This window comes from Podarcis muralis, chromosome 1, assembly GCF_964188315.1.
Source record: "Podarcis muralis chromosome 1, rPodMur119.hap1.1, whole genome shotgun sequence".
Taxonomy (NCBI): domain Eukaryota; kingdom Metazoa; phylum Chordata; class Lepidosauria; order Squamata; family Lacertidae; genus Podarcis; species Podarcis muralis.
Genome location: NC_135655.1, coordinates 124,248,699 through 124,274,842, shown reverse-complemented (window position 1 = coordinate 124,274,842; position 26,144 = coordinate 124,248,699). Strand labels below are relative to the sequence as shown.

General features: G+C 43.1%; 1 protein-coding gene across 2 annotated transcripts in view; it reads left to right on the top strand.

Moving 5' to 3' along the window:
* The first annotated feature begins 2,592 nt into the window (after positions 1 to 2,592).
* LOC114607791 (aldehyde oxidase) overlaps positions 2,593 to 26,144 on the top strand; it is a 54,057-nt gene continuing 30,505 nt past the window's right edge. The window contains exons 1-19 of one of the 2 annotated variants that reach the window (XM_028751269.2): positions 2,593 to 2,758; positions 4,499 to 4,556; positions 7,050 to 7,146; positions 7,985 to 8,093; positions 9,604 to 9,730; positions 10,005 to 10,066; positions 11,037 to 11,123; positions 11,960 to 12,040; positions 13,045 to 13,189; positions 14,845 to 14,937; positions 15,107 to 15,258; positions 15,418 to 15,511; positions 17,372 to 17,481; positions 18,071 to 18,255; positions 19,944 to 20,106; positions 21,058 to 21,150; positions 22,110 to 22,279; positions 23,524 to 23,650; positions 25,292 to 25,414. In XM_028751269.2, coding sequence (XP_028607102.2) covers positions 2,687 to 2,758; positions 4,499 to 4,556; positions 7,050 to 7,146; positions 7,985 to 8,093; positions 9,604 to 9,730; positions 10,005 to 10,066; positions 11,037 to 11,123; positions 11,960 to 12,040; positions 13,045 to 13,189; positions 14,845 to 14,937; positions 15,107 to 15,258; positions 15,418 to 15,511; positions 17,372 to 17,481; positions 18,071 to 18,255; positions 19,944 to 20,106; positions 21,058 to 21,150; positions 22,110 to 22,279; positions 23,524 to 23,650; positions 25,292 to 25,414 — 2,148 coding nt within the window. In that variant the 5' untranslated portion in view covers positions 2,593 to 2,686. Of the gene's footprint in view, positions 2,763 to 4,498; positions 4,557 to 7,049; positions 7,147 to 7,984; positions 8,094 to 9,603; positions 9,731 to 10,004; positions 10,067 to 11,036; positions 11,124 to 11,959; positions 12,041 to 13,044; positions 13,190 to 14,844; positions 14,938 to 15,106; positions 15,259 to 15,417; positions 15,512 to 17,371; positions 17,482 to 18,070; positions 18,256 to 19,943; positions 20,107 to 21,057; positions 21,151 to 22,109; positions 22,280 to 23,523; positions 23,651 to 25,291; positions 25,415 to 26,144 lie in introns of both variants that reach the window. The other variant, XM_077917643.1, reaches the window with a different exon arrangement.

Sequence of the window (26,144 nt, the reverse complement as noted above, 5' to 3'; positions counted from 1 at the left end):
TGTAAAGTGAATATAATTATTTCAGAGGATAACAGAAGTTTTCCATTTTTCTTGGGAAAAGAGCCTTCTCACAGCCTGAACCAATTCTGAGTTACAGCTGTTGTGTCTTGTATGTAGAGGCCTATATAAAAACATGGGGTGGCCAAATGGCAAGTGAGGACAGGGTTCTTATACAAGATAAGGAAGGTTGGTCTAGAATAGATGCCTTCCCCTTGCTTGCTTCTAACAAGAAGAAAACCCTCTGCTACAGTTCCCTGCATTGATATGATTTTGATAGGAGTTTGGGATCTCTTCCTAAATGGATTTTGTCCTCCCCTTCTTACCATCTGTCTGCTCTCTCTTTATTGTACAAAAGCCTTGTGACTGCACCATGAGGTGAGTGTTCCTCATGAATTTTCCTTTGCACAAAAGCACTACTGCAAGAAGTAGAATCAGCTCCTGATGCCAAATCAAGCAGGCAGATAATTCTTTGTATAGACTGGGAACCCAAGCCTATTCCTGTGCATATGTAAGACTAAGCTGCTTATGCGCGGTTTAAATTTTCCTTTATCAAGAAATGTGAAACCTACATTGACAGCAATGTACATTTAATATCCATTCAACGTTTTCCCCAGCATTAACAATATTTGGATATGGCACAATTAGCAAGAACATTTTTGGCTTCTCACACAATATGTCCACCCTCCACGACAATGAGAAAATACTCAAAGAACCTTCTACCTGGAGAAATACTTAGCCACCGAAAAGTGTATAAATAAAATGTGACAATAATGGAGGAACCAGGGTGGTCAATTTCATATTCTCTAATTTTGTCTTTACATTTAATTAACCCTGTTTTCTAATCACTCCTGTGATTCGCTGTGCTTCCAATTCATTTGAAACATTATCTTAATATTAAGGGCTCTCCCCATGTACCATAACAACAACAACAACAACAACGGTATAAATAATAAAATCATCATCATCATCATCATCAAGTATAAATAATCCTGTATTCCTGTCCCCTACATAATAGCAGGTGCCACTAGGTAAAGGACCACTGACAGTTAAGTCCAGTCGCAGACAACTCTGGGATTGCGGCGCTCATCTCACTTTACAGGCTGAGGGAGCCGGCGTTTGTCCGCAGACAGTTTTTCCAGGTCATGTGGTCAGCATGACTAAGCTGCTTCTGGCGCAACGGAACACTGAAACTAGAGCAGTGCACGGAAACGCCGTTTACCTTCCCGCCGGAGCGGTATCTATTTATCTGCTTGCACTTTTTGGCGTGCTTTTGAACTGCTAGGTTGGCAGGAGCTTGGACCGAGCAACGGGAGCTCACCCCGTCGCGAGGATTCAAACCGCCGACCTTCTGATCAGCAAGCCCAAGAGGCTCAGTGGTTTAGACCACAGTGCCACAAAAAAACAAAAACAACAACAACAACAGAGGAATAAGAAGGCCAAAAAGTGTGCCTTAAGTGTCTCAAAATAACATGGGGATCAGGAGGAAAATGTAGTGCTTATCATACTGATGTTTCAGGCACTATGCAATAGGTGTTCATAACACACTTGTTTTCTGAGAAAGCTTTGCTTTTAATTTCCCCCAGCCCAGGAATGCTCCCAGTGAGCTTTTTACCATGGGAAAAGCTGTGGCCTGCAGTGATTGAGCCAGTGCCCAACATGAATATACACATGGAAATGAATGGCTGTATGGCAGGAATGTTGTTTCTAGGTAGCCTGGGGGCTTGAGCCCTGAGCCTTTTCTGCCAGACCCTAGATCTCCTGTCCCGTTAAACTTATTTTAGAAAACAAAAAACTTTGATGGCAGGGCAGTTGGACATACTGGAAACCACATAGCTGGGGATACCCATCCATGCACCATCTTAATTTGTCCAGAGAAATATACAGTCCTGGGTGGAGTAGGGAAGAGATGTGTGTGAAAGTGGCTGAGAAACACAGAGAAGGCACGTTAAGAGGAGCAGCGCACATGTGATGAAGGGGTGATAGCAAAACACAGTAACCAATAAATCAGCATAAACTAGTCCGAGAAATAGTAGAATTAAGGGGTCAGCCATATCACACCTGGGAGTGAGTATCATCACATGCGTTGCTCGTGATCATACTGGTTTTAAAAAACTTAGTGTGGGTTGGCCTTCAGTTAACATAATTTAAGTCTGTGGGTTTCATTGGGTCTACTGTAGGATGACAAAAGTTGAATATCACCCACTATCTTGAAGACAGATATTAAGAATATCATATCCCAGATAGAATTGCATGAGGCTTCTTGGATGGCTGAATTTATCAGGCTGTAATTTGGAGGAGGATTGGGGCATGCAACTAATTAGCAAGGAAGTGCTACGAAGCATGCGTTTATCCAGTGCTTTCCCCTCGTTACTGTGAAAAGGCAAAGACGATGTCGTCCCACATCCAGAGTTAAGGAGAAGCGTTGTTAGGAATTAAATTACAGGAACGAAACGAAGTGTTCTGCACCGGGATAACTGGAAGATCGGGGATGCTATGGCTAAGCGGCGTCCAAAAAACTTTTCCTCTGCAAGAGAAAAATGTCCTACACGCCCCCCTCTAAGGCTGAAGCCTCAAAGCCACGCCTCGCACTCATGTTTCATGTTGTTGAATTCACGATCAGTCCTTACTCTCCTTCACGACCTGCTGCTCCTGTTTCCTCGCTCAGTTGCTATCCCTCTGTGCTGCGATGTCTGTCCCAGCAACAGAACGAGCAGAAAGGGCTCCAGACGATCTGATTTTCTACGTGAACGGCAAAAGGGTAAGTGGGAATCGAGCTTCCCGAGGACGCAGGAACAGCTGCTTGGGGGTATTTCCTGCTCTGACGGTGCAGCTTGAAGTGTAGCAAAAGGAAACTGCCTGTACTGTACTGCCCTCTGCTTCCGATCAGAGGGTCCCAGTATAGTAGATAGACCCCCTTTACCCCTCTTCTAACAAGACGTTTGCATTCTGCGTATTAACCCAAACTGCAGAATTGCTTCCTTGCCTGCGGCCCTAGGGAAAAACACAGCGGCAAATTACGTTAAAACCCTGGAAGGTCTGCATTTCACGTGCTTTGCAGGTTGAAACTAGACACCTTTGCTCAGAAGTGAATTCCTCTGGCTACGGTAGGAGTTACTGCTAAGCAAGCGCGCATCTTAAGAGTCTCGTTGATATTAAGAAAAGCGAGTCAAAACTCGGCAGTCAATCCTATTTATAAAAGGCCAGACTATAATTTGTAGGGTATAGCTATACTGTACAAATATCCTTTCGAGTGTTGGAATATTGCAGGAAATTCACCCCCCTCCCCTGTTCTCCAGTGCAATAAACTCACAGTGCCAAGGGTGTGCATATTTACTAACTGGAAACAAACAAGGGCATTTAGATTTTTTTAAACATACGGAGACTTTTAACATACTGGCTGATAGGCGTGCAATAAATAAATAAATGTTACACCTCCGCTGCCTCGGAATCCCAGATTTTTGGACTAAATCCCAGATTTTTGGACTCTTGGGAGGGGAGAGTGCTGTTGTTCTCTTGTTCAGATTGCAGACTTCCCACGGGCATGTGGTCAGCCACTGTGACCTAGATGGGCCATTGGCGTGATCCAGCAGCTCTTAAGTTTCAAGTGCATTCTTGGATAGTGCTCCTTGATATTAGTTTCACCTCTATATCTTCCTTCCATTTTATCAACTTTGTCATTTTAATTTCGTTTTTTAAAAGGCCCTTCTTGATTTTTAAAAGTGTTTCCTCACTGGCAATGCTGTTCTCTCAAGCCATCCCTACTCATCTGATTTCCTTTACAAAAATTTAAAAAGCAGCTTAGCTACCCACTATGGGAAAAAAGGGATGTGGGTGGTGCTGTGGGTTAAACCACAGAGCCTAGGACTTGCTGATCAGAAGGTCGGCGGTTCGAATCCCCATGACGGGGTGAGCTCCCGTTGCTCTGTCCCTGCTCCTGCCCACCTAGCAGTTCGAAAGCATGTAAAAGTGCAAGTAGATAAATAGGTACCGCTCCGGCGGGAAGGTAAACGGCTTTTCCGTGCGCTGCTCTGGTTCACCAGAAGCGGCTTAGTCCTGCTGGCCACATGACCCGGAAGCTGTACACCAGCTCCCTCGGCCAATAAAGCGAGATGAGCGCCGCAACCCCAGAGTCGGCCACGACTGGACTGGACTGGACCTTTACCTTTTTATGGAAAACAAAACAAAAACAAAAAACCTATCCCCTGTGTCAGGGAACCTTTGACACTGAACTACAATTCACATAATCCCTGACCCATTGATGGTGCTTCTTGGGACTTATGGGAGTTGTAGTTCAGCAACATCAGGAGCGCTATAGGTTCTCCAACCTTGGTCCAGACCTGAGCCTACCTATACCTACATTTCCCAGAAGCCTTAACTAAACTACAGTTCCCAGGATTCTTTTGGGGTAGCCACACCTATTAAATGTGGTACAGTAGTGCTTTAAATGTGTGCTGTGGGTATGACTATCTGGTTTTCACCCCTCCCCCCCCCTCTGCAGATAGTGGAGAAGAATGCTGACCCTGAGCAGACATTGCTGCCTTATCTAAGGAAGATACGTATCCTTCCTTCGCTTGTGGAAGCCCAGAATCAAGTCAACTGTTTCTACCCCGTTTTTTGCTCATCTCCTGTTCTTTCTCACTCTTTCGCACTTCTTCTCACACACCAAACAGATCTGTCATTGAGCCTCCCAGTGCTTGCTTTTTTAAAACCAAAATTCAGGCTCAGGGAAAGAAGTCTGCATATTTGCTTTCCAAAGCAGGGCTGAGGAAGGGGGTGGTTAACCTCTTCCTCCCTGGCTGTTTGGGGGCTCAGAATCCCCCTCCCTGGTGCTGCTTTCTCCCCCAAGGGAAGATCTATTGGCGTTGTTGAATGTTCACATGTAAAAGACATTCTAGTGGTTAGAGAGTCTAGCCAACGCAGGAATTCTTGTCACATGTTCCAATGCATGTGAAGGGAACGGCGCTATACCAAGTAATTTTGCTTCCCCACATCACATGTGCCAAATAACACGCCATTCTCTGTGCTTACAGGCAGAACATGGAGACATGATCTGGAACTCTGAGCACCTTGTGCACACAGCTGTAATAAACACAAAGGTCATGCCTTGAAGGCATGAGACAAGTGAGCAAAACATATTCACCTCGGACTGTTGCATTGGCTGCACAGGGCTACTGGAACTAGCTTCATTTGGACACGGTCAACTTCATCTGCCTGAATGTTTTGTACTACCATATTTAAAAGGGGAGGGGGAGAAAATGAGGGTTAATTCAGTTTTCCGAGGGTCTAGCATTTGGCAGCTTGAAAGAATAATGGAAGATTACTCTACATGCATTTAGATAATTTTGTATCCCAGTTCTTTGGCTTAATTCAGTTGTTGATGTGGCATTAAATTTATGCGGTTTTGTACTGACTGACTGTAAAGTTTTGTGGCTAGTTTGTAACCAGCCTGTGAACCACACAATAAACACAGAAAGGAAATGGAGGGAGGATGCTTTGTGTATTACATGAAGTCCTTTCTGTATCAAAAGTCAAGAACATGAAGCACTGAGCAATGTGCATCTTGAAAAGAAGTAGTAATTTAAAGTGCCTTCAGAATTTTTGTCAGTTATATAAATGTGAAAATTTCCATGTTATAACATTGCTCAATCACTTCAAATTAATTTAGATGTCTTCAAATTATGCACGGTTTATACTAGGAAGGCCAGTGTTATTTAACATAAACTTTCCTTTTGTTTTTAGTGCTGGAGAGGTTGCACCCATTTTGGACTGCTGGTCATTTTCTTAAGTCTGATGATATGCTTGGCTTTTATGCTTGGATTAATGATTTCAAACAACATATAAGCCTCTGCTATGAAAATGGAATTGCTTCTTTTTGTTCTGTAGCCCTCATTAGTTTGTAGCCTACTGATAATCTTTCCTGCAACAAATCAACTTTTGCACTTCTATTATTTTAATTGTACCTCATTTAACTCTTTAGCACTGACTTTCCCAGAATAAACTTGAGGGAGGAATCCATTGAATCATCACTTTGGAAACGCTTGTTTTCAGGAGTGATGGTCCCCATCTCCAACACAGTTTGAAAACCTTGCAGTCCAATGAAATGCGTGCTTACTCTGCAGTAAGTTTTTCTTAGATCAGTGACGCTTACTTCCAAGTAAGTGCATGCTATTACATCCTTAGTTTGGAAAACACAAACTTCTGCTTGTCACAAAAGTAACCCATGAATCTCAGTGGGTTTCTTTAGAATGGTCATCATCTCTCAACCTAGACTATGTGGCAAGTTTGTTACAAGAATAGCATTAGGACTGGGTCATATGACACCCTGAGCTTCTGGGAGGAATGGTGAAATAAAAGTGCAATCAACTAACCCAAAACAGATACAGTACCCTGTTTAAGCCTAGTAAAGGTTAGTATTGCAATCTGAGAGTGTTCCCCCAGGCTTCTAATCTTGAAATAATCTATGGGTGGGTATGTATGTAATCTGGATTTTTAAAATTCTGCTTCAAGGCAGAATTCCTGCACGAAATAAAGCTAAATTATGCAGTTGCGCAAATGAAATAATTACTTTTATTGTGTTATTTATTCTGCTCTAGTAGTGGGAAAATAGAGAACACCAAAATCCCTCGCTGCTGACTACAATCCTACTGAGTCCCACATCCCAACTTTGGATAGTTACCATAACTGGCTATTGCCCCCATTTTTTCAAGCAACCTCCCTTCATATCCATAAGGGTTCCCAGATAATGTGCTTGCACCTTTTAATGTGTATTGCCATAGGACAAGGATGGGGGAACTGTGACCCTCAGGATGTTGGTGGACTACAAGTCACATCAGCACCAGCCAGCATGGCCAGTGTTCAGGGCTGATGAGTGTTGTGTAGTCCAAGAACATCTGGAGGATCAATGGGTCCCTGTCCATGCCTTGTTATATGTGGATGGGGTAAGACAAGTTTGTCCCAGGAGCAGTGGTGTTCCAGGTTAAAGCAGACAGAAAATTTGTGTAGTTGTGCTCCAGCACGAAACATTTCGTCCTTAACTGCAGCTTTTTCAGTCCGTCTTACAGGTACCAAGTATGGCTGTGGTGGAGGCGGATGTGGTGCATGCACTGTGATGATCTCAAGATATGAGCCTGTCGCTAAGAAGATTGTGTATCCTTTTGAGCCAAGAGACTGGTAAACTGCACATTGCAACCGTCTTCCTCAGATGAGGAATATTGTTGGTTAAGTATGTTTATAGCTGTGCCATGATCTCCATGTCAGGGACTTGAAACCTGTAGCCCTCCAGGTTCCATTGGGCTCCCAACTCCCATCAGCCCAGGCCAGTATTGTCAATGGAAAGTGAATGCTCATGACTCTATATAGGTGATCGTCAATTTCAGCTTCAGTGATCTTTACATACTACTTTTCCGTATTATGCTGGAGGATGTTTATGGGAAAGTGACAGAAGTATAATACAAAACAAACAAACCCAAAAACAATTGAGCTACAGTAGCTCAGTGCAAAAATACAGGCGGTGACAATTTTAGGCAGTTCCAACCTAAGTGTTTGAGGGACACGTGTGGCTCTGTGGGTTAAACCACAGAGCCTAGGACTTGCCAATCAGAAGGTCGGTGGTTCGAATCCCCGCAACAGGGTGAGCTCCCGTTGCTCGGTCCCTGCTCCTACCAACCTAGCAGTTCGAAAGCATGTCAAAGTGCAAGTAGATAAATAGGTACCGCTCCAGCGGGAAGGTAAATGGCGTTTCCGTGCGCTGCTCTGGTTTGGCAGAAGCGGCTTAGTCATGCTGGCCACATGACCCGGAAGCTGTCCGCCGGCTCCCTCGGCCAATAAAGCGAGATGAGCGTCGCAACCCCAGAGTCGGGTCCCCTTTACCTTTTAAACTAAGTGTTTAATTTTAAATATATTTGTAATTATAATGCACACAAATAATAGAGGCAAATAATATACTTATAATAAATGCTAAACATATTTTCCTTTACAATCCAAGTCATTATTCAGCCAATGCATGCTTGATTCCCATATGTTCATTGCATGGCAGTGCAGTCATCACTGTAGAAGGAATTGGAAATACAGAAACCAGGATTCATCCAGTTCAGGTAAATGCATGCTGTAACTTGTGGGAGATTTTTTATTTACTCCTAGTACATTTCAGCAACCAGCAGTGCTGTGAATATTTATTGGGAACTGTCCAATTCATGAACACGGTTGCAGAGGGCCGAGTATGGTGCAGTTGAAGCCTGCATCCAGACTATTAGAGCACAGTGGCGTAGCGTGGGGGGTGCAGGGGGGGCCGGCCGCACCGGGCGCAACATCTGGGGTTAGGGCAAATCCACAGGTTAGGGGGCGCAAATCCATGGGTTAGGGGGCGCAAATCCACGGGTTAGGGGGTGCAAATTACTTGCCTGGCCCCGGGTGCTGACAACCCACGCTACGCCACTGTTAGAGCACATGCACATGTGAAAATGGCTACAGCCATTCCAGTTGTATCATAGCTAAGTACATTTTAATACATCAGTCCATGGCACCAATCCAGAAAAACATCCAGCTTTGCAGGTTACTCTTGTCCAGAATATACAGAAGCTCCAGCCATTCATTCACGAAGAAAAAGAAAACATTGTGTTTTATTACAATGTTGCAGTGAAGGCAAACATACCAATGAGAGATCCTCACAATATACAAGTCTCCCCTGAGAGTGCATGCCTGTGTACACGCATGTGCACACACATACATACATCATGGTCATTTTGCTAATTTAAAATAACTTGTGGCTGAACTTTTTGTCCTTCGAGAGATGGGTAAAAATGTTTTTGTTTTATTTTACTTTAATTTTGTTTAATCAGGCTCACGTTTTTTCCAACATGAAGCTCAAGGCAGCGCACATAAAGTTTCTCCAGGCAGCCTGCTCTACAGGCTCTGACCTGACCTACTTAAACTCAGTAAGGTGGCTGCAATCTTCCCCCTCAAACCATGCCCAGGGGCTTTCCTAAGACCAATGGTGGACGACCACGATCTTTGTATTTTAGCTCTTGCTTTGTGATTTTATTATGGGGTTGTTATTTTTTAATGTGGGATTTAAACTCTTGTTGCCTGTTTCAAATTGCTCTTCTGATGTTGTAGGCTGCCTTGAGGGGATTCTTGGGTCTGATGTGGCAAACTATAAGTAATCAAGCCCTAAGTTTCAGACAGGACTACTCTCATGTGCAAGCACTCCTGAGCTTTCTGCTTTTTCCCACTGCATCTGCCACTTGAGGCCACTTGTTGGCTCCCTGTTTTAGAATAAACAAAGCTAACATGGTGCCTTCCAGATATCACTGGAACTCCCAACTCCTATTAGCCCAGGCCAGCTTGGCCAGTAGTCAAGAATGATGGGAGCTGTAGTCCAACAAGGTCTGGAAGGTACCACATTGCCTACTCCTGTTTTACAACAGCAATCGACTCATGTGCTGTCGCAGCAACACATGCAGGTCCCATAAGCAATAAGCCAAGCTATGGTGACCTTTATAACATTTCAGGTTCAGCTCCTGCATGAATCATGAGCAGGCTTTCATTTAAAATATCTGAATAAGAGAATGTGGTAATCCTGCAGCAGGTTTTCCATTGTCCCAGGAACGGATTGCTAAAAGTCATGGGTCTCAGTGTGGTTTCTGCACCCCTGGAATGGTGATGTCGATCTACTCTTTGCTGCGCAACCAGATGGAACCCACGTCGGATGAAATGATGGAAGCTCTCGCTGGTAGATAGTTCGAAGATAATTTTAAACTCTGAATTGTTTTATGCTGCTTTTATCCGCTGCTTCTTAACTTGTATTTATATTGGATATTTAAAAAAAATCTCAACATTTCATTTCTGCTGTTTCATGTGTAAGTTGCCCTGTAGATGGTTTTTTTAAGGGTAGCATAAAAATCTGTTAAGTACATAGAAATAGTGATATTTTTTCAAAAAAACTACATTTGTTTGGGTCTTCTTATCTTGAAGAAATAACCTTATCTGTTTTATTGTTTAATTAGGTAATTTATGTCGCTGCACAGGTTACAGACCTATTATTGACTGTTGTAAAACCTTTTGTAAGGTAAGGGTGTGTGTGTGTGTGTGTGTGTGTGTGTGAGAGAGAGAGAGAGAGAGAGAGAGAGAGAGAGAGAGAGAGAGAGGTGGTCTGTTCATCTGGTTCTCTTATTTCCATTTGGTATTGCTCTCTGTGACGTAATTCTGCATTCACAGATTTTGGGATAAAGGGCATAGCTTAGTGGTAAAGCATTTGCATTTTATGCAGAAGGTATCGGGTTTAATCTTCAGCATTGCTAGGTTGCGCTAGGAAGGACTCTTGTTCAAAATCCTGGAGAGATGCTGCCAATTAGTGTAGAGTAGTGTTCTAAGATGGAACGATGATCTGACACAGCTTCCTATGATCTACAGAAAAAAGGCCATGCACAACTATGAGATGGATTGCTGATTATAAAACGAATGCATTGTTACATGCCTCCCCAATTTCCTAGTGGTGCAAGATTCCATGGGTTCCAGGCACTTACCCTGGATCCATGTTTCCTTTTGGAAATTAGGCACAGTGTAGACTGTGGGGTCTTTATGACATATGACATAAGGCATATTTACACATATATGCAACCTTGAGGCTACAATGGAGGGGCTCCCAGCATTACACTTCAAGAAAGTCTTGCTTTTGAATTCAACCTGGGATTCACACATGGTTCTGACCCTCTCTTTTAGTGGTTTCATTGTACATGCTTAAATTGCTCCCATTGACTGTTTAACTGAAAATGTATTGTGCCTTTTCTTTTTTCTTTATAAAAAGAAAAGAGAATTGAGGTGGTTCTGGGGCTGAATTCCATGCCCAATACCAAAATTGTTTCTGGCAATTCAGTTGCAGAACTATTAATATATACATAGATACATGAATACAATTTGGAGGGGCAGTTCCATTATTAGCTAAAATAAAAATTCAGTCTAAGGCCTTTTTGGATTAATGGAAGCCATTCCACTTTTTGCTAATATCCATATTTCTCTTTACTGAATTTTGTATTTAGGAATCCTCTTGTTGCCAAAATAAAGTTTCTGGGGATTGTTGCTTGAATCAAAAAGATTATTTACCTTCACCAACTAATGAAAAAAAGGTAAGTTATTTGATTAACACACTCCCCCTTTCCTATTTTTGTTTGTTTGATTGTAACAATTGTTGGTGGCAAGAACAAAATCAGTATAAAAAGAGAATTCCTGGATGCCAAGATTCACGTTCGGGGCAGGTAGTATTTGGAGACAGAACCCCAGCAGAGATTGAAAATCACAAAATATGCAGCAAAGCGGGGAAATACATGTTGTTAGACCTTTAAAATATGCCCTTGTGAGTCCCTTCCATAGTTGCTCTCTTCCCCATCATAGAAAAAGACTACAAATTTGGTAAGTTAAATGGTTTACTTACAAACTCTCCAAAGATCAGGTTCATGTGCTTTTTCGTACATCTGTCAGAAAACACAGGAAGTGAAACTAGGCCTAGTTACAGTGGTGAAAGTTCCTTAATTATTGGTATAAGAACACAAAAAAGGCTTGTTAGAGCCATGTAGCTAAGCTGCAGCAATTGTTAGCCTCTTCACGAGCTTCTCAGGTGGACTGGGCTAAACAAAGGCCACTGTTCACGTGGAAGAGAATGATTCAGGTTAAACCCAAGAGCCAGAGAAAGTAAGTAGATGGAATAGGCAAAGACCCATAGCACTTTTTCCTGCCACTGTATAATTGAATGAACCATAGCCACCCTAATATGAGATGATAGCCTTATGGTAATAAAGGCCAATAACAATATGAGATGATAGCATAACACAGTCACAGTGATAAATGCCAGTTCTTCGGGGCAAAGTCTGAAATCTACCCAACTTAATATTCAGTTTTGAAAATACACACTCTTGTTGATTTCAATGGAAATTCACACATGTTGTACTGTCTTTCTCTTTTTAAGATTTGTACAGCACTATTTTCTGCAGAAGAATTCCAGCCATTGGATCCCACCCAAGAACTAATATTTCCTCCAGAACTCATAGTAAGAAGAATTAGCATACATACAGCATGCTGTCTTACAGCTTAGAGCCAATTTCCACTATCATTTTAATGTGGTGATATTTGGGCTACTGGGTGAGTCGCGAACACTGAATTTGTGAAGAAGCAATCTTGTTCTGTCCCACGGGTCCAAATACAGACTAGGGCGAAAGTTTGCCTGACGCCCCGCAGGACCCTGTTGCAGGGATTCCAAAGAAAGATGCACAGAAGGCCAGAGCGATCAGCTCTAGGGCTTTAAATAAATCAAGAGACTTGCAGCAGTGCAATGCAAGGTTCCTTGCCACCGCACCTCAGGGCAGATGTTGTAGGGGCAAACACCATGGCATTGTCCATGACGGGCCATTTGTATATGAGTTACTTATACAAAAAGCAAGCTATGTAAGCTGGCAGCAACAGCCCAATTAACCATCCCTGGCTTAGAGACCTGTTCCCCACTTCCATCCATCTCTCAGATATGGGGGTGGCTGACCAGCAGGCAGAGTGAGGAGTCTCCCCTCTCCCAACTAACTGAACCAAAACTAAGGTTTCAGAGCTTCAAAACAAACAGAAAATCATGTGTGATTTCACATCAATTAGTTATATTGACTACCAAGATGGTGTTTACAGGCCTTTGGGGACATTTGATTCTATCCGCAACCAGCCCTGATAGCTTTACTGTGTGCCCTGATTGTAGAATGCCTTACTAATATAAAGCTTCTGAAGTTAGGCTGAACTTAGCAACTGGTGAACCATCCGTTTGACCTGAGTTGGAGCAGCTGGCCAAACGCTTTGCCAACGTTGGGGTTTGCCATCCAATAGCTTATCTACAACTCCCCATACCTAAAATTTGTACTAAGGCTACCAGTGTGGTAGGGCAGCAGCGCTTAACTGACCTCCCACCATCCATGTTGCTGTAGTGTCCTGGGAAGGAGAGGGGCAAGGTCAGTGCAGTTCAAACGCACTCCAAAGCATATCAAACCTCTGAATCTGATACTGTTTTCCCTACAGAAAATGGCTGAAGATCAGACACCACAAACCCTTGTTTACCGTGGAGAAAGGACTGCGTGGATTTCTCCTGTAAATCTAAATGAACTTCTGGAACTGAAAGCCAAGCACCCCCAGGCACCTCTTGTAGTGGGCAATACTGCTGTGGGTATGTAGATTCCATACATAAAGGAGCAGCTCCCCCACTATGAGCTATTGAAAGTCAGCTCCTGGTTAAAGTTAGGGTGTAATCTTCGACACCTCCCTTTCCATGGAGGCGCAGATTGCAGCTATAACAAAGGCGGCATTTTTTCATCTCCGCCAAGCTAAGCAGTTGGCTCCTTACCTCTCTCACCCTGACCTAGCCACTGTGATCCACGCGACGGTCACCTCCAGACTGAATTATTGTAACTCGTTCTATGTGGGGCTGTCCTTGAGACTGACCCAGAAACTCCAGCGGGTACAGAATGCTGCAGCAAGACTCCTTACGGGGTCCTCGCTGCGAGATCACATTCACCCGGTGCTATACCAGCTGCACTGGCTCCCAGTGGAGTACAGGATCAGGTTTAAGGTGCTGGTTTTAACCTTTAAAGCCCTATACGGCCTAGGACCCTCGTACCTATGGGACCGCCTCTCCTGGTATGTCCCACAGAGGAACTTACGGTCTTCAAACAAAAACATCTTGGAGTTCCCAGGCCACAGAGAGGTTAGGCTGGCCTCAACCAGAGCCAGGGCTTTTCCGGCTGTGGCTCCGATCTGGGGGAATGCTCTGTCACAAGAGACTAGGGCCCTGCGAGACTTTGGCCAGAGCACAGCCTGACTCCCTCCTTTGCCAATCTTCACAGAACTCTAGCCCAATGGTTGCCATTAATTTGATTTGAATTAATTTTAGAATGAAATTATTTTAGAATGTTGTATTATTTTATTGTTGTTAGCCGCCCTGAGCCTGGTTCGGCTGGGGAGGGCGGGATATAAATAAATTATTATTATTATTATTATTATTATTATTATTATTATTATTATTATTATTATTATCATCATCATCTGTCTGTAGGCCATGGTTTCATGGAGCTGCTGTGATTTATTCTTTCTGTAGAATTTCGGTATATCCTGTTACTGTAATACCAGTATATGTATCACTGCGCACCTTGAGATCCCCAAAGGAGCCTTGCTTTGTGGCCCTTCATTTGCAGTGATCAAATCTACGAACTCACATGGTGGGATTTTTTCCCGTGGGGACAGCTTTTAATTTAAAATACTCTGCCAAGGAAATTCTGTTTGGCCCAGAATACACCCACACCTATACATACACAACACTTTTTTACCAGCAGTAAGTTTACTCTCTGATTACTGTGGTACATTTTAAACTTATGGTGGCATATTTTAAAGTGCAGCATTTTTATGTTATTGGATTTTCTCTACAGTGGTACCTCGGGTTACATACGCTTCAGGTTACATACGCTTCAGGTTACATACTCCGCTAACCCAGAAATATTACCTCGGGTTAAGAACTTTGCTTCAGGATGAGAACAGAAATTGGGCGGCGGCGGCGGGAGGCCCCATTAGCTAAAGTGATGCTTCAGGTTAAGAACAGTTTCAGGTTAAGAACAGACCTCCAGAACGAATTAAGTTCTTAACCCAAGGTACCACTATACTTTTAAAACATTCTCTAGATTGTTACTACCTTTAGAGTACTTCATATCCCATCTGTGAGTAGGAAAAGCGGCTCACAATTTTTACAAACAAATATTTTCAAAGGTTTAAATTGCAGTCAAGCAACATTCCCCTTCCTCCTCATTTTCACTGTTATCTTCTGTCCTTTAGGACCTGATATGAAATTTAAAGGTGTATTTCATCCACTTATCATCTCGCCCACTAGAATATTGGATCTGTATGTTGTGGAACGCACAGAAGATGGTCAGTAAACTTTCTTTTCTATCTTTGGGCCCCACTAGCAGTTTTAAGAGCAGTGGGATCAGTTTGAAAGTGCACACTGTGCTCCATTAAACAATTATTTTTTCCCCTTGATGAGCTCTGAAAAAGCAGTTCCAGCATGTGTTTTACTCCTGCGTTTTACTCTTTTCAGGACTAATTCTAGGAGCTGCGTGTAGCCTGACTGCAGTGAAAAACATCCTGACAGATGCGGTCTCAAAACTTTCAGCAGAGAAAACCAAGATATTCTCTGCTCTTTTGCAACAATTAAAAACTCTGGGTGGACAGCAGATCCGAAACGTGGCTGTATGTTTCCTTAATTGAAACATTTTTACAAATTTTACCTTGGATTACTGTTAACTGAGAAACAAATATTTTCCAGTTTAATTTGTTAACGTTGATATTGTAAGTGTTTCGTTTTTGTGTGTCGAAACTGCATTTTTCCTCCCCTCTTTTTGTTTTTAGTCCTTTGGAGGAAATATCATAAGCAGAAGTTCAACATCTGACATCAATCCCATTCTAGCAGTTAGCAACTGTATCCTCAATGTGGCATCGCAAGGTAGGACCAAATGCATTCTTAGTTTTCCATCACACTCTGTATTATCCAAACCTTCCAAATCTCTGTTATGTATTTGGAACACATTGTAGGTCCCTGGGAAGCCAGCTGCAGGCCTGTGCCCTTGAGGGAGCTAGGGATAAGGCTGTGGCTATGATAGTTGCTTGTGAGGATATTTCTTTCTTTTTTTAATTGGCACGGGGAGTGTAAGCTGTGTAGCGCAATCCTATACATGTCTACTCAGAAGTCAGGCCCATTGAATTCAATGGGACTTTCCCCAGGTGAATTTGTATGGAGTTGCAGCCTTCATCATATTTTTGTTCTTTTCACTCTAAACCCTTTCTCAATAAGGAACTCTAAGGTGCCAGTGTATTCTTTTTACAAATAAGCAAATATCACAGTAAGGATTGGAATGAAGATCCTATTACAGTGGTACCTCTGGTTACGAACTTAATTCATTCCAGAGGTCCGTTCTTAACCCGAGGCGCGCTTTCACTAATGGGGCCTCCTGCTGCCGCCGCGCCGCTGGCACATGACTTCCGCTCACATCCCGGGGCAAAGTTTGCTACTAGGAGCATCTACTTCCAGGTTAGCGGAGCTCGTTACCCAAAGCATTTGTAAGGAGGACAGTACGTAACCCAAGGTTCCACTGTATTTCACTCTAAGGCCTTTGATAAATTCATTCATTCACTAGCTGAGTTTCCTGCTGCCTGCTTATCCTACTAAGGGCATGTTTTTGATGCCCACATCAGCTTTCTTTTTAGGGTAAATAGCAGCTTTTGTGGACAAGAGAGGTGATTTTCATCAGGACCACATCATGGCAGGGGACGGGGGTGGGACCCCTCCACCTGTAGTCCTAACCTGAATCAGGGTCTCCTGCGGTTGTGGTGCACACAACTGTGAAGGCCCATTTAATGCAATGTGTAGTTTGGCACAGCAATGCTTTGTATGTTACATTAAGAAAGGCGCAGTATGCTATCTTACAAACCAGGCTTAGTTGGAGAGCCAGTGTGGTGTAGTGGTTAAGAGCGGTAGACTCGTAATCTGGGGAACCGAGTTCGCGTCCCCGCTCCTCCACATGCAGCTGCTGGGTGACCTTGGGCCAGTCACACTTCTCTGAAGTCTCTCAGCCCCACTCACCTCACAGAATGTTTGTTGTGGGGGAGGAAGAGAAAGGAGATTGTGAGCCGCTTTGAGACTCCTTCGGGTAGTGATAAAGTGGGATATCAAATCCAAACTACAAACTCCACTGTGCAAAATCTCATGGGCAAGGCACACTTCTGTTATGATGAGAAGACTTGTATGGCAAGTATGCACACCTGTTTCTGGTTGTTTGCATATGTTCTTTGCAAAGCAGTTTGTGGAACGTTGGAAGTGGCCTTATACGGAATTAGGACATTGGTCCAGCTAGCTCAGTGTTGCTAATACTGACAGGCAGTGACTCTTCAGGGTTTGGACAGGGGTCATTTGCAGCTCTACCAGGAGGTGCCAGAGACAGAATCTGGGGCCTTCTGCAAGCAAAGCAGATGCTCTACTACTGAGCTATGGCCCTTACTGTGTAACATCCTTGCACCCTTACAAGTTTAGGTAGATATATTAAAATGCAAACGTGTGAGACTCCCAAAAGCATTCCGACTTTGCTCTGGCACACTTCTTTAATAATTATAGGGGGGTGAAGAGAAAGTGATCGCTCCTGGCACCTAAGCAAGAAAGCCAACAGAATTGCTTTGAGTTCCTGCAACCTACATGCATAGCTAGTCCAGAATTTTCCATGTCAGCCAAGCCAAAATGATCACTCTGTGATCTCTTTACAGTGCTTAGTATTTATTTTCAATTTGTATGGATGTTAATGTTCTCTGTTAGGGAGGCTGCGACAGATTCCTTTCAGTGACCTTTTTGCTGATGGACTTGGAAACAATACCCTGGAACCAGAGGAGATCCTAGTGTCTGTTAAAATCCCACATTCCAGGAAGGTCAGTGGTCTTTCCTTTTCCTTTAAGATTGGTAATTATAAAAAAAAATGTTAAATGACAATCCACAACGTGCATATTTTGGCAAATGTCAGTGTTTTTGCCACATTCAGATTGGTTTGGGACTGGAGCATGATACATTCATAAATACGTGAACAGTTGTAAATGGGGACCGCAAGGGCAAAGTGCTTTCTTAATGGGACTGCCAATCCTTGCCCAGAGGCTATGCCTCTTGCTTCAGGAGCTCCAGGGCTTTGAACCATCTGTAGTGCGGACCCTGCTCTCCCCATACTCTATTCAGCTTGCTGTGAAAAATAGGAATCAAACTGCATGTATATAGAATATATAGCAGTAGCCTCCAAATTTAATCTAAGGCACAAAGGCAGTCTGCAACCGCTATAAGAGGAATACAGCCTTTTAAACTTAGATTTGAATACGATCCAGGGGAGAAATTAGGAAAAACCTTTCTCCCAGTTTTCAATGGTCAAGTTGTGAGTGCTGCTGTGGAATGTCCTGTAATAAAAGGTGGCATTTCAAAATGTTGTAGCCCAACTAATCTCTCTTTTTTATTCTGATTCCTATCCCTTTCCAGGGTGAGTTTGTCGCAGCGTTTCGACAAGCTCCGAGACGGGAAAATGCTTTACCTATTGTTACAGCAGGGATGAGGGTTGCCTTTGAAGAAGACTGCAACATCATTAGGGACTTGCGCATCTGTTACGGAGGTGTTGGCTTCACTACAGTTGCCGCCAAGCAAACATGCCAGGCGCTCATTGGAAGGTACTATATGATTTCCTGTAGCATTGACACCTTTTAGACTGAAAGCTCACCCCAATGGTAGCAATTTCCTAAGGAAGAGGAAATAGATAAGCTGTGAGTTCTCAAATCCTAAAATCATATTGTTGCCGGATAAATGCTCAAAATGCAGCAATTAAATGGACAAATTACTGTTTATATAAAATAGGTTGTAAGAATATTTCAGACCTTACTGTTCTTCAGAATTCCTTTTGGATTCATCAACACAATGGAACTATCTTTACTTTTCCATTCTGTTCGTCTTTGATCACACAAAGTCACAAGTGGGCAAGCAGTTCAGTACCAAGAGTTAAACAAGTTCTGCCCTCTTGTGAAATTATTTTGTATTTTCTGCATATTTTAAGCATTTTAAATTTATGATGTATTTTTTAAAAAATATGATGCATGCATGCAATGTTTAATGATTGTCAGTTGCCTTGAGTATCTTAGCAGCTACAGTGGTACCTCAGGTTAAGTACTTAATTCATTCCGGAGGTCTGTTCTTAACCTGAAACTGTTCTTAACCTGAAGCACCACTTTAGCTAATGGGGCCTCCTGCTGCTGCCACGCCGCCAGAGCACAATTTCTGTTCTCATCCTGAAGCAAAGTTCTTAACCTGAAGCACTTTTTCTGGGTTAGCGAAGTCTGTAACCTGAAGCGTATGTAACCTGAAGCGAATGTAACCCGAGGTACTTCTGTATTTCTAAATTTACATCTGTGCATATAAGTTAGCATATGCCATTACTTCCTGTGCTCTTAGGGTAGAGTCATGGAAATAAATGGTCCTAACTTAGTCAAGTTCATTGATTTCAGTGGGTCTGCACTGAATAAAACAGTTGAATACCATCCTTTGTTAATGAAGTTGTCACTGTTTGCGTTAACTAGATTTGGTGGACAGGCTATACTTATTCTAGTCTAGTCTTATTTTGAAATGGAACCGAAGAAACAGTCATTAAAAGAGTTGAAAAACATATGCAGCCTGACTCCTTGATTCTAGCCCTCTACGATTGTTCTGACCTCCAAATTTACAACAGTAGTCAGGAGGGCTAACTACATAGGTCTTTAAAAAATTAAACTGGAGTTCGTACAGTTTTAAACAGGAACACCTTGGTATGGGGGTCCTTTTTGTAAGCTGTATATTGTGCACATCTTCTTTAACCAAAATACAGAAATCAGATCCACTTACTTCATAGCAGAGGAAGATACTCATAACTAAGGCACACCAAAATATCAATCCCCATTGGAATAGTGAATCTGCTTTGTTTCCTTGATGTACAATAACAATGTGCTGCAGAATACATGTTTTAAGACTTTCCCCCATTAAGAATCTAATTTGTATTTTACTGAGATAACCCGTTGGAATAAAAACTTCATAATCAAAACTCTGGGCACTATTTTTGTGCTAGTGTAAGGCGATTTTTCCTCCCATGTATGCTTTGCTCTGTCTCCAAATCTGTTCTGTGGGGTTGAGTGAAACCCACCCCACAGACAGATTTAGGGAGATGGGGAGATTGTACCAATGTGCTATGCTGAATACAGTCCTGTGCATTTAGAGCTGTGATCCTATAGGAAATGAATAGTAAGGATACAACTACTGTTGTTCTAATAGTAGATATAAAGCTACTGTTTAGTTTGCCTGCTTACTGAGTATATATAACTACTTATTTTTCCAGACCTTGGGATGGGCAGATGCTGGATGAAGCTTGCAGAGCGGTCCTCAAAGAAATTATTCTCCCAAGTTCAGCTCCAGGTGGTAAAGTGGAGTACAGAAGAACTCTCATTGCTAGTTTCATCTTCAAATTCTACTTGGAGGTGTTGCAGTCACTGAAGATAATGGTAATTTTGATTTGTATTGATCCCTGTTTTGCAGCTATATGTGACCAGCCTGATTCATAAACCATTTAAAGCCAAAGTGTTGGGTAAATGACATTTCCATGCCTGCATGCCTGCATAATCCAGTTCCATTTCTGGGTGGAATTGAAGGGAGCAGTCTCAGGGAGAGCAGCCTACCAAGTTATTTTAGAAGCTGCGTCCCAATCTGCCTAGTTCTTGTCTTGGGAGTATTTTTATTTATAATTATAATTTCTAGATGTTGGAAGGTGAATGTAATAGATGTTGAGCCTGGAATTCACTAAACTATATAATGCATTTGGTTTGTTTATATTCCATGCTGCATTTGCTTCTGATAGCATTTGGAGGAAGGGGAAGTCTTGAGACTATGTTTTGCCCCAGGTTATGTCTCTATGGCTCTGCTACTAGATCAGACCAAAGGTCCCTCTAAGTCTGACATCCTCTTCTCATAGTGAACCATGAGGTGCCTATAAAAAGAGGAGACCCACTATTCTTCCACACATGCTTGCACATATCCTTATTTTTGGATTCTGTCCCTTTTTGCAAGGAGCATGGTATAGTTTATTTTTAAACATTCAAAAACTTATTTAACTGAATTACATTTACAGTGGTATCTCGGGTTAAGTACTTAATTCATTCCGGAGATCCGTTCTTAACCTGAAACTGCTCTTACCCTGAAGCACCACTTTAGCTAATGGGGCCTCCTGCTGCTGCTGCGCTGTCGGAGCACAATTTCTGTTCTCATCCTGAAGCAAAGTTCTTAACCCGAGGTACTATTTGTGGGTTAGCAGAGTCTGTAACCTGAAGCATATGTAACCCAAGGTACCACTGTTATTGTGTATGGGGAGGTGTGTGCCTGTGTGCATGTTAACTTTAGAATTAAGTTTTAATTAAATGTTTCCTTTTTATAAAATGTGACAAATCATCTTCTTACAGTATCCTACTCAGTATCCTGATATCCCAGATAATTATGCAAGTGCCCTTGAAAGTTTCCATACAAAAATGCCACAGAGCATGCAAAAGTATCAGGTGAGCAGAATTACTTTAGTACTACCTTATTACACAAAACACATTATTTAAAAACTGTGATTTTGAGGGGTTTTGTAATATCAGGCTTTGACTTCTCTAAGTGTTAAGCTATTGCTGCCTGCTTAGAATTCAACCATTATCTTAGCTTTCTTTGTCAGATCAGTGAGCTTTGTTAGATTAGTGAGCTATTTCCAAGGTGGAATGAGAGGTGTTCCAGAGAGTCATTGATTTAAGCTTTTTTAGTCTATACATTGAAGGACTACGGAAGCTAAGGGAAACACAGTCTGCTTTCATGCTAGGTAGAAGTCTCATTCACTTGCATGTTATGGTAAAAGTATTAGGTAAAAGTTTGGCACTAGCTTGACTGAAAGAGTTGAACTAAAACATAATGTGGATAAGCCCTGATTTCTCTTCCTTACAGTTTAGGATGCAGTTTATCTCATTGTGATTGCAATTGGAGGTGGGATGGATTGTTGAAAGGAGCAATAAAGGTAAAGGTACCCCTGCCCGTACGGGCCAGTCTTGACAGACTCTGGGGTTGTGCGCCCATCTCACTTAAGAGGCCGAGGGCCAGCGCTGTCTGGAGACACTTCCGGGTCACGTGGCCAGCGTGACATCGCTGCTCTGGCGAGCCAGAGCCGCACACGGAAACGCCGTTTACCTTCCCGCTAGTAAGCGGTCCCCATTTATCTACTTGCACCTGGGGGTGCTTTCGAACTGCTAGGTTGGCAGGCGCTGGGACCGAACAACAGGAGCGCACCCCGCCGCGGGGATTCAAACCGCCGACCTTTCGATCGGCAAGCCCTAGGCGCTGAGGCTTTTACCCACAGCGCCACCCGCGTCCCTTGAAAGGAGAAATAGTTTGCATTAAAAAGAAAAGAAGTTAAAGCAAAGGGTCATCTTGACTTTTTTGTAGTTGATTTGTGGTTTCCTTTTCTTTCTTTCTTTTAATTAAAAAGGATGTGGAGCCAGGACAGCTTCCTCAAGATCCCGTAGGACGTCCAGTCATGCACCAGGCCGGTACTAAACATGCCACAGGGGAAGCTATTTATTGTGATGACATTCGCACCGTTGATGAAGAACTCTTCTTGGCTTTAGTAACCAGTTCTAAACCCCATGCAAAGATTGTGTATGTGCCGCAATATAGAAAATTATATATATTTTGTGTGTGTATGTGTGTGTGTGCCACCTAACCCTTCATGGATCACTGCCTTGTCGTGGCGAAGGGGCTTTAATAACCCCAAGAAGCTAAGAGCTATGCCGTGCAGGGACACCCAAGACGGACAGGTCATAGCCCAGAGTTTAGCCTAAATGTGATCCACCTGGAGAAGGAACTGGCAAACCACTCCAGTATTTTGCCAAGAAAACTCCACAGACATAAAAAATGGGAAGCTTTGAGAAGAAAGTGAGAGTTTCCAAGGCATGCTCTGGTTCATGGGGTCACGGAGAGCCGAACACAACTAAGACGGCTAAACAACAACAATATGCCACCTGATCTTATAAGATAAGAAGTTGTGGTGTATAACAATAAATTCAAGTACAATATAACGAAAAACACTGTAAAAGCAATACAAAATAAGCATGATGTGGCATGTAATAGCTGCATGTAACCCAAATATGAGGGAGGTACAGACTAGTAGTAGTAGTAGTAGTAGTAGTAATAATAATAATAATTATCATTATTATTATTTATTTATTTATTTATTTATACCCCGCCCATCTGGCTGGGTTTCCCCAGCCACTCTGGGCGGATTCCAACAAAACACTAAAATACAATAACCTATTAAGCATTAAAAGCTTCCCTAAACAGGGCTGCCTTTAGATGTCTTCTAAAAGTTTGGTAGTTATTTTTCTCTTTGACATCTGGTGGGAGGGCGTTCCACAGGGCGGGTGCCACTACCGAGAAGGCCCTCTGCCTGGTTCCCTGTAACTTGGCTTCTCGCAGCGAGGGAACCGCCAGAAGGCCCTCAGCGCTGGACCTCAGTGTCCAGGCAGAACAATGGAGGTGGAGATGCTCCTTCAGGTATACTGGACCGAGGCCATTTTGGGCTTTAAAGGTCAGCACCAACACTTTGAATTGTGCTCGGAAACGTACTGGGAGCCAGTGTAGGTCTTCACCCCCTTCCCTTCCCTGCCCCCCCCCCAGTTTCCTTACCAGCCCCGTCTCCATTTCAGTGTCGAAGCGACACATCCCACTGCTTCCCCACCCCAGTCCCATAGCCCCTTTAGTCTTTGCCAGCCCAATGTCCCCTTAGCACATCTCATCCTCATTCTGCCACGTACCTCCTTTTCTCCCCGCCCTTGTCCCAGCAACCTATGAATAATTGTTTCTGCTCTTATTGTTAGTTAACTTGCTTGCACTACTTCTTGCAGATCTATTGATTCTTCAGAAGCTCTCAAGGTGTCAGGGGTAGTTGATATCATTTCTGTACAGGATGTCCCAGCGACTAATGAGTTCTACAACTATGATGTCCCAGATATTGTGTTTGCCAGAGAAAAGGTATGCCACGTTTAATCATCAACAGTTCATAGTTATTTAAACTATTTATTTTAATTTTGTTAATCTAAATAAGAATTAACTCATTCTCCATTGTATATATACTTTGTTTTTTGTTTGAATATTTGTTTCTGTTGCATTATTATTTAAGTGTTCACTGATTTGTCTCACTGATTTTTATCTCTCTAATATCCCCCTGCCAGGGACAGTGTGTGACAGTTTCTTGACTGGGCTTCATTCACAGAGTACTTTTTCACACTGTCTCTCAGTTCATGCCTGGCTAATGAAAGTAAAGTGTGGGACAATTGGGGAAAGTGCAGCTTTCAACTAGCTCCTGAAATTATGCAGATCCCACAGTTTGGTTTGTGCACCAGCATGCAACCAGCAAACCACTGACTTGCTCCGTTAATTATACAAGTTAGTTGTGCATCAGTGTGGAGCCAATATTGAACCAACTTATATATTTGTGCTGAGGTTTAGGATACACACGTTTTTATATAAAAAAAGAGATAACTTTGTATATGTATGTAGAGTAAGCCCACTATTTACGCAGGGGTTACATTCTGGGGATGACGACTAAAACCAAAATCATGTACAGTATAGTCTAACACACTGGGGACTCAGCTATATACCGTATTTTTCGCTCTATAGGACGCACTTTTTCCCCTCCAAAAATTAAGGGGAAATGTGTGTGCGTCCTATAGAGTGAATGCAGGCTGCGCAGCTAAGCCCAAAGCCAGAACAGGGAGAAAGAGCGCTGCACAGCGCTCCATCTCACTGTTCTAGCTTGGGGGTAGCTGTGCAAAGCCTCCACAGGGCAGTGGGGTGAAGGCACCCTGCTGCCCTGCGGAGACTTCAAAGGCTGTCCCCGAAGCCAGAACAGCGCTGCGCTCCGTCTTGCTGTTCTACCTTGGGGATGGCTGCGCAAAGCCTCCACAGGGCTTTGTGTGCACTGCGGAGGCCGCAGAGGCTGCACTCAGTTGGCTTCAGGCAGCTATCCGCAAGGAGTTCCCGCTGTGCTCCGAAGGCTTGCGGATAGCCACCTGAAGCCTGGAGAGCGAGAGGGGTCAGTGCACACCGATCCCTCTTGCTCTCCAGGCTTCGCTTCGCTGGAGAGGCGCTGCACAGTTTTCCCTCTCTGCGCAGCGCCCCTTCAGCGAAGCGGGAGGAGAAATGCAAGGGGCTCTGTTTCTCCTGCCGCTTCGCTGAAGGGACGCTGAGCAGAGAGGGGGACAATTCCCCCCCCCCCCGTTTTCCCCCTCCTATGGTCCGGTGCGTCCTATAGAGCGAAAAATACAGTAGCTGCAAATAAAACTGTTTTATGTGCAATATACAACGTGACACTAGATGGCGATGGTGAGCCTTATGGAAAAATCAATATATTTTTAAAAACGCTTTTTAAAAAGCATTTTCAGAATGGTTTTTATGTGTGTGCGGATTCCGCCTGGGTTCAATGGCAGGTGGATCGCCAAACTCATTTCCCCCAGAATTCTGCCCCCTTTTTATTTTTAAAATTACCACATGCGTAAAGCTGAAGGCACACTAGTTAAATGTGTGTAAATTGTGGGCTTACTGCAGTTTCATCAGCTTTCCATGGAATATGTGTGTCCAAAAGTTAAGGCACTGGTTTTCTCTGGTTTTCAGGTGACTTGTGTGGGTCAGATTGTCTGTGCAGTGGTAGCAGATTCAGATGTTCATGCTAAACAAGCAGCTGCAAAAGTGAAAATACAGTATGAACTTCAAGAACCTGTGATCCTGACCATTGAGGTAAAGAACAGCCTTTTCTTAACTGCTGCTGTGATAAAAGCTATTTATTTGTACTACTAGTTATTTCTATTAAAATTCCAGGTGTCTGATTCAGTCCACAACCCAGTTAAATCAAATTACATTGATTTAAAATAATCTAGTCCCATTGTAGGGCTAAGTAGGCCTACAACCAGATATTCGGATTTTACTAATTTCCATATTGGCAGTCAGTCTGTTATAACAGAAGAACCAAAGAGTCCTGTGGCACTTTAAAAACCGAGACATCTTATGATGGTATAAGCTTATTGTGCCCTAAGCTTTGTTGCATTTTATGGAGCAGACTCTAGTAAACAAAAGCTTATGCCACAATTGACTTGGTTAATCTTTCTCTTTTTTTATTACAGTGGTGCCTCGCAAGACGAAAATAATCCGTTCCGCGAGTCTCTTCGTCTAGCGGTTTTTTCATCTTGCGAAGCAACCCTATTAGCGGATTAGCGCTATTGGCGGTTTAGCGACTTAGCGGCTATTAAAGGCTTAGCGGCTTAGCGGCTAAAAGGCTATTAGCGGCTTAGCGGCTTAGAAAAAGGGGGGGGAGCGGAAAAAAATCGCAAGACTCGCAAGACATTTTCGTCTTGCGAAGCAAGCCCATAGGGAAATTCGTCTTGCGAAGCAACTCAAAAACGGAAAACCTTTTCGTCTAGCGGGTTTTTCGTCTTGCAAGGCATTCGTCTTGCGGGGCACCACTGTACTT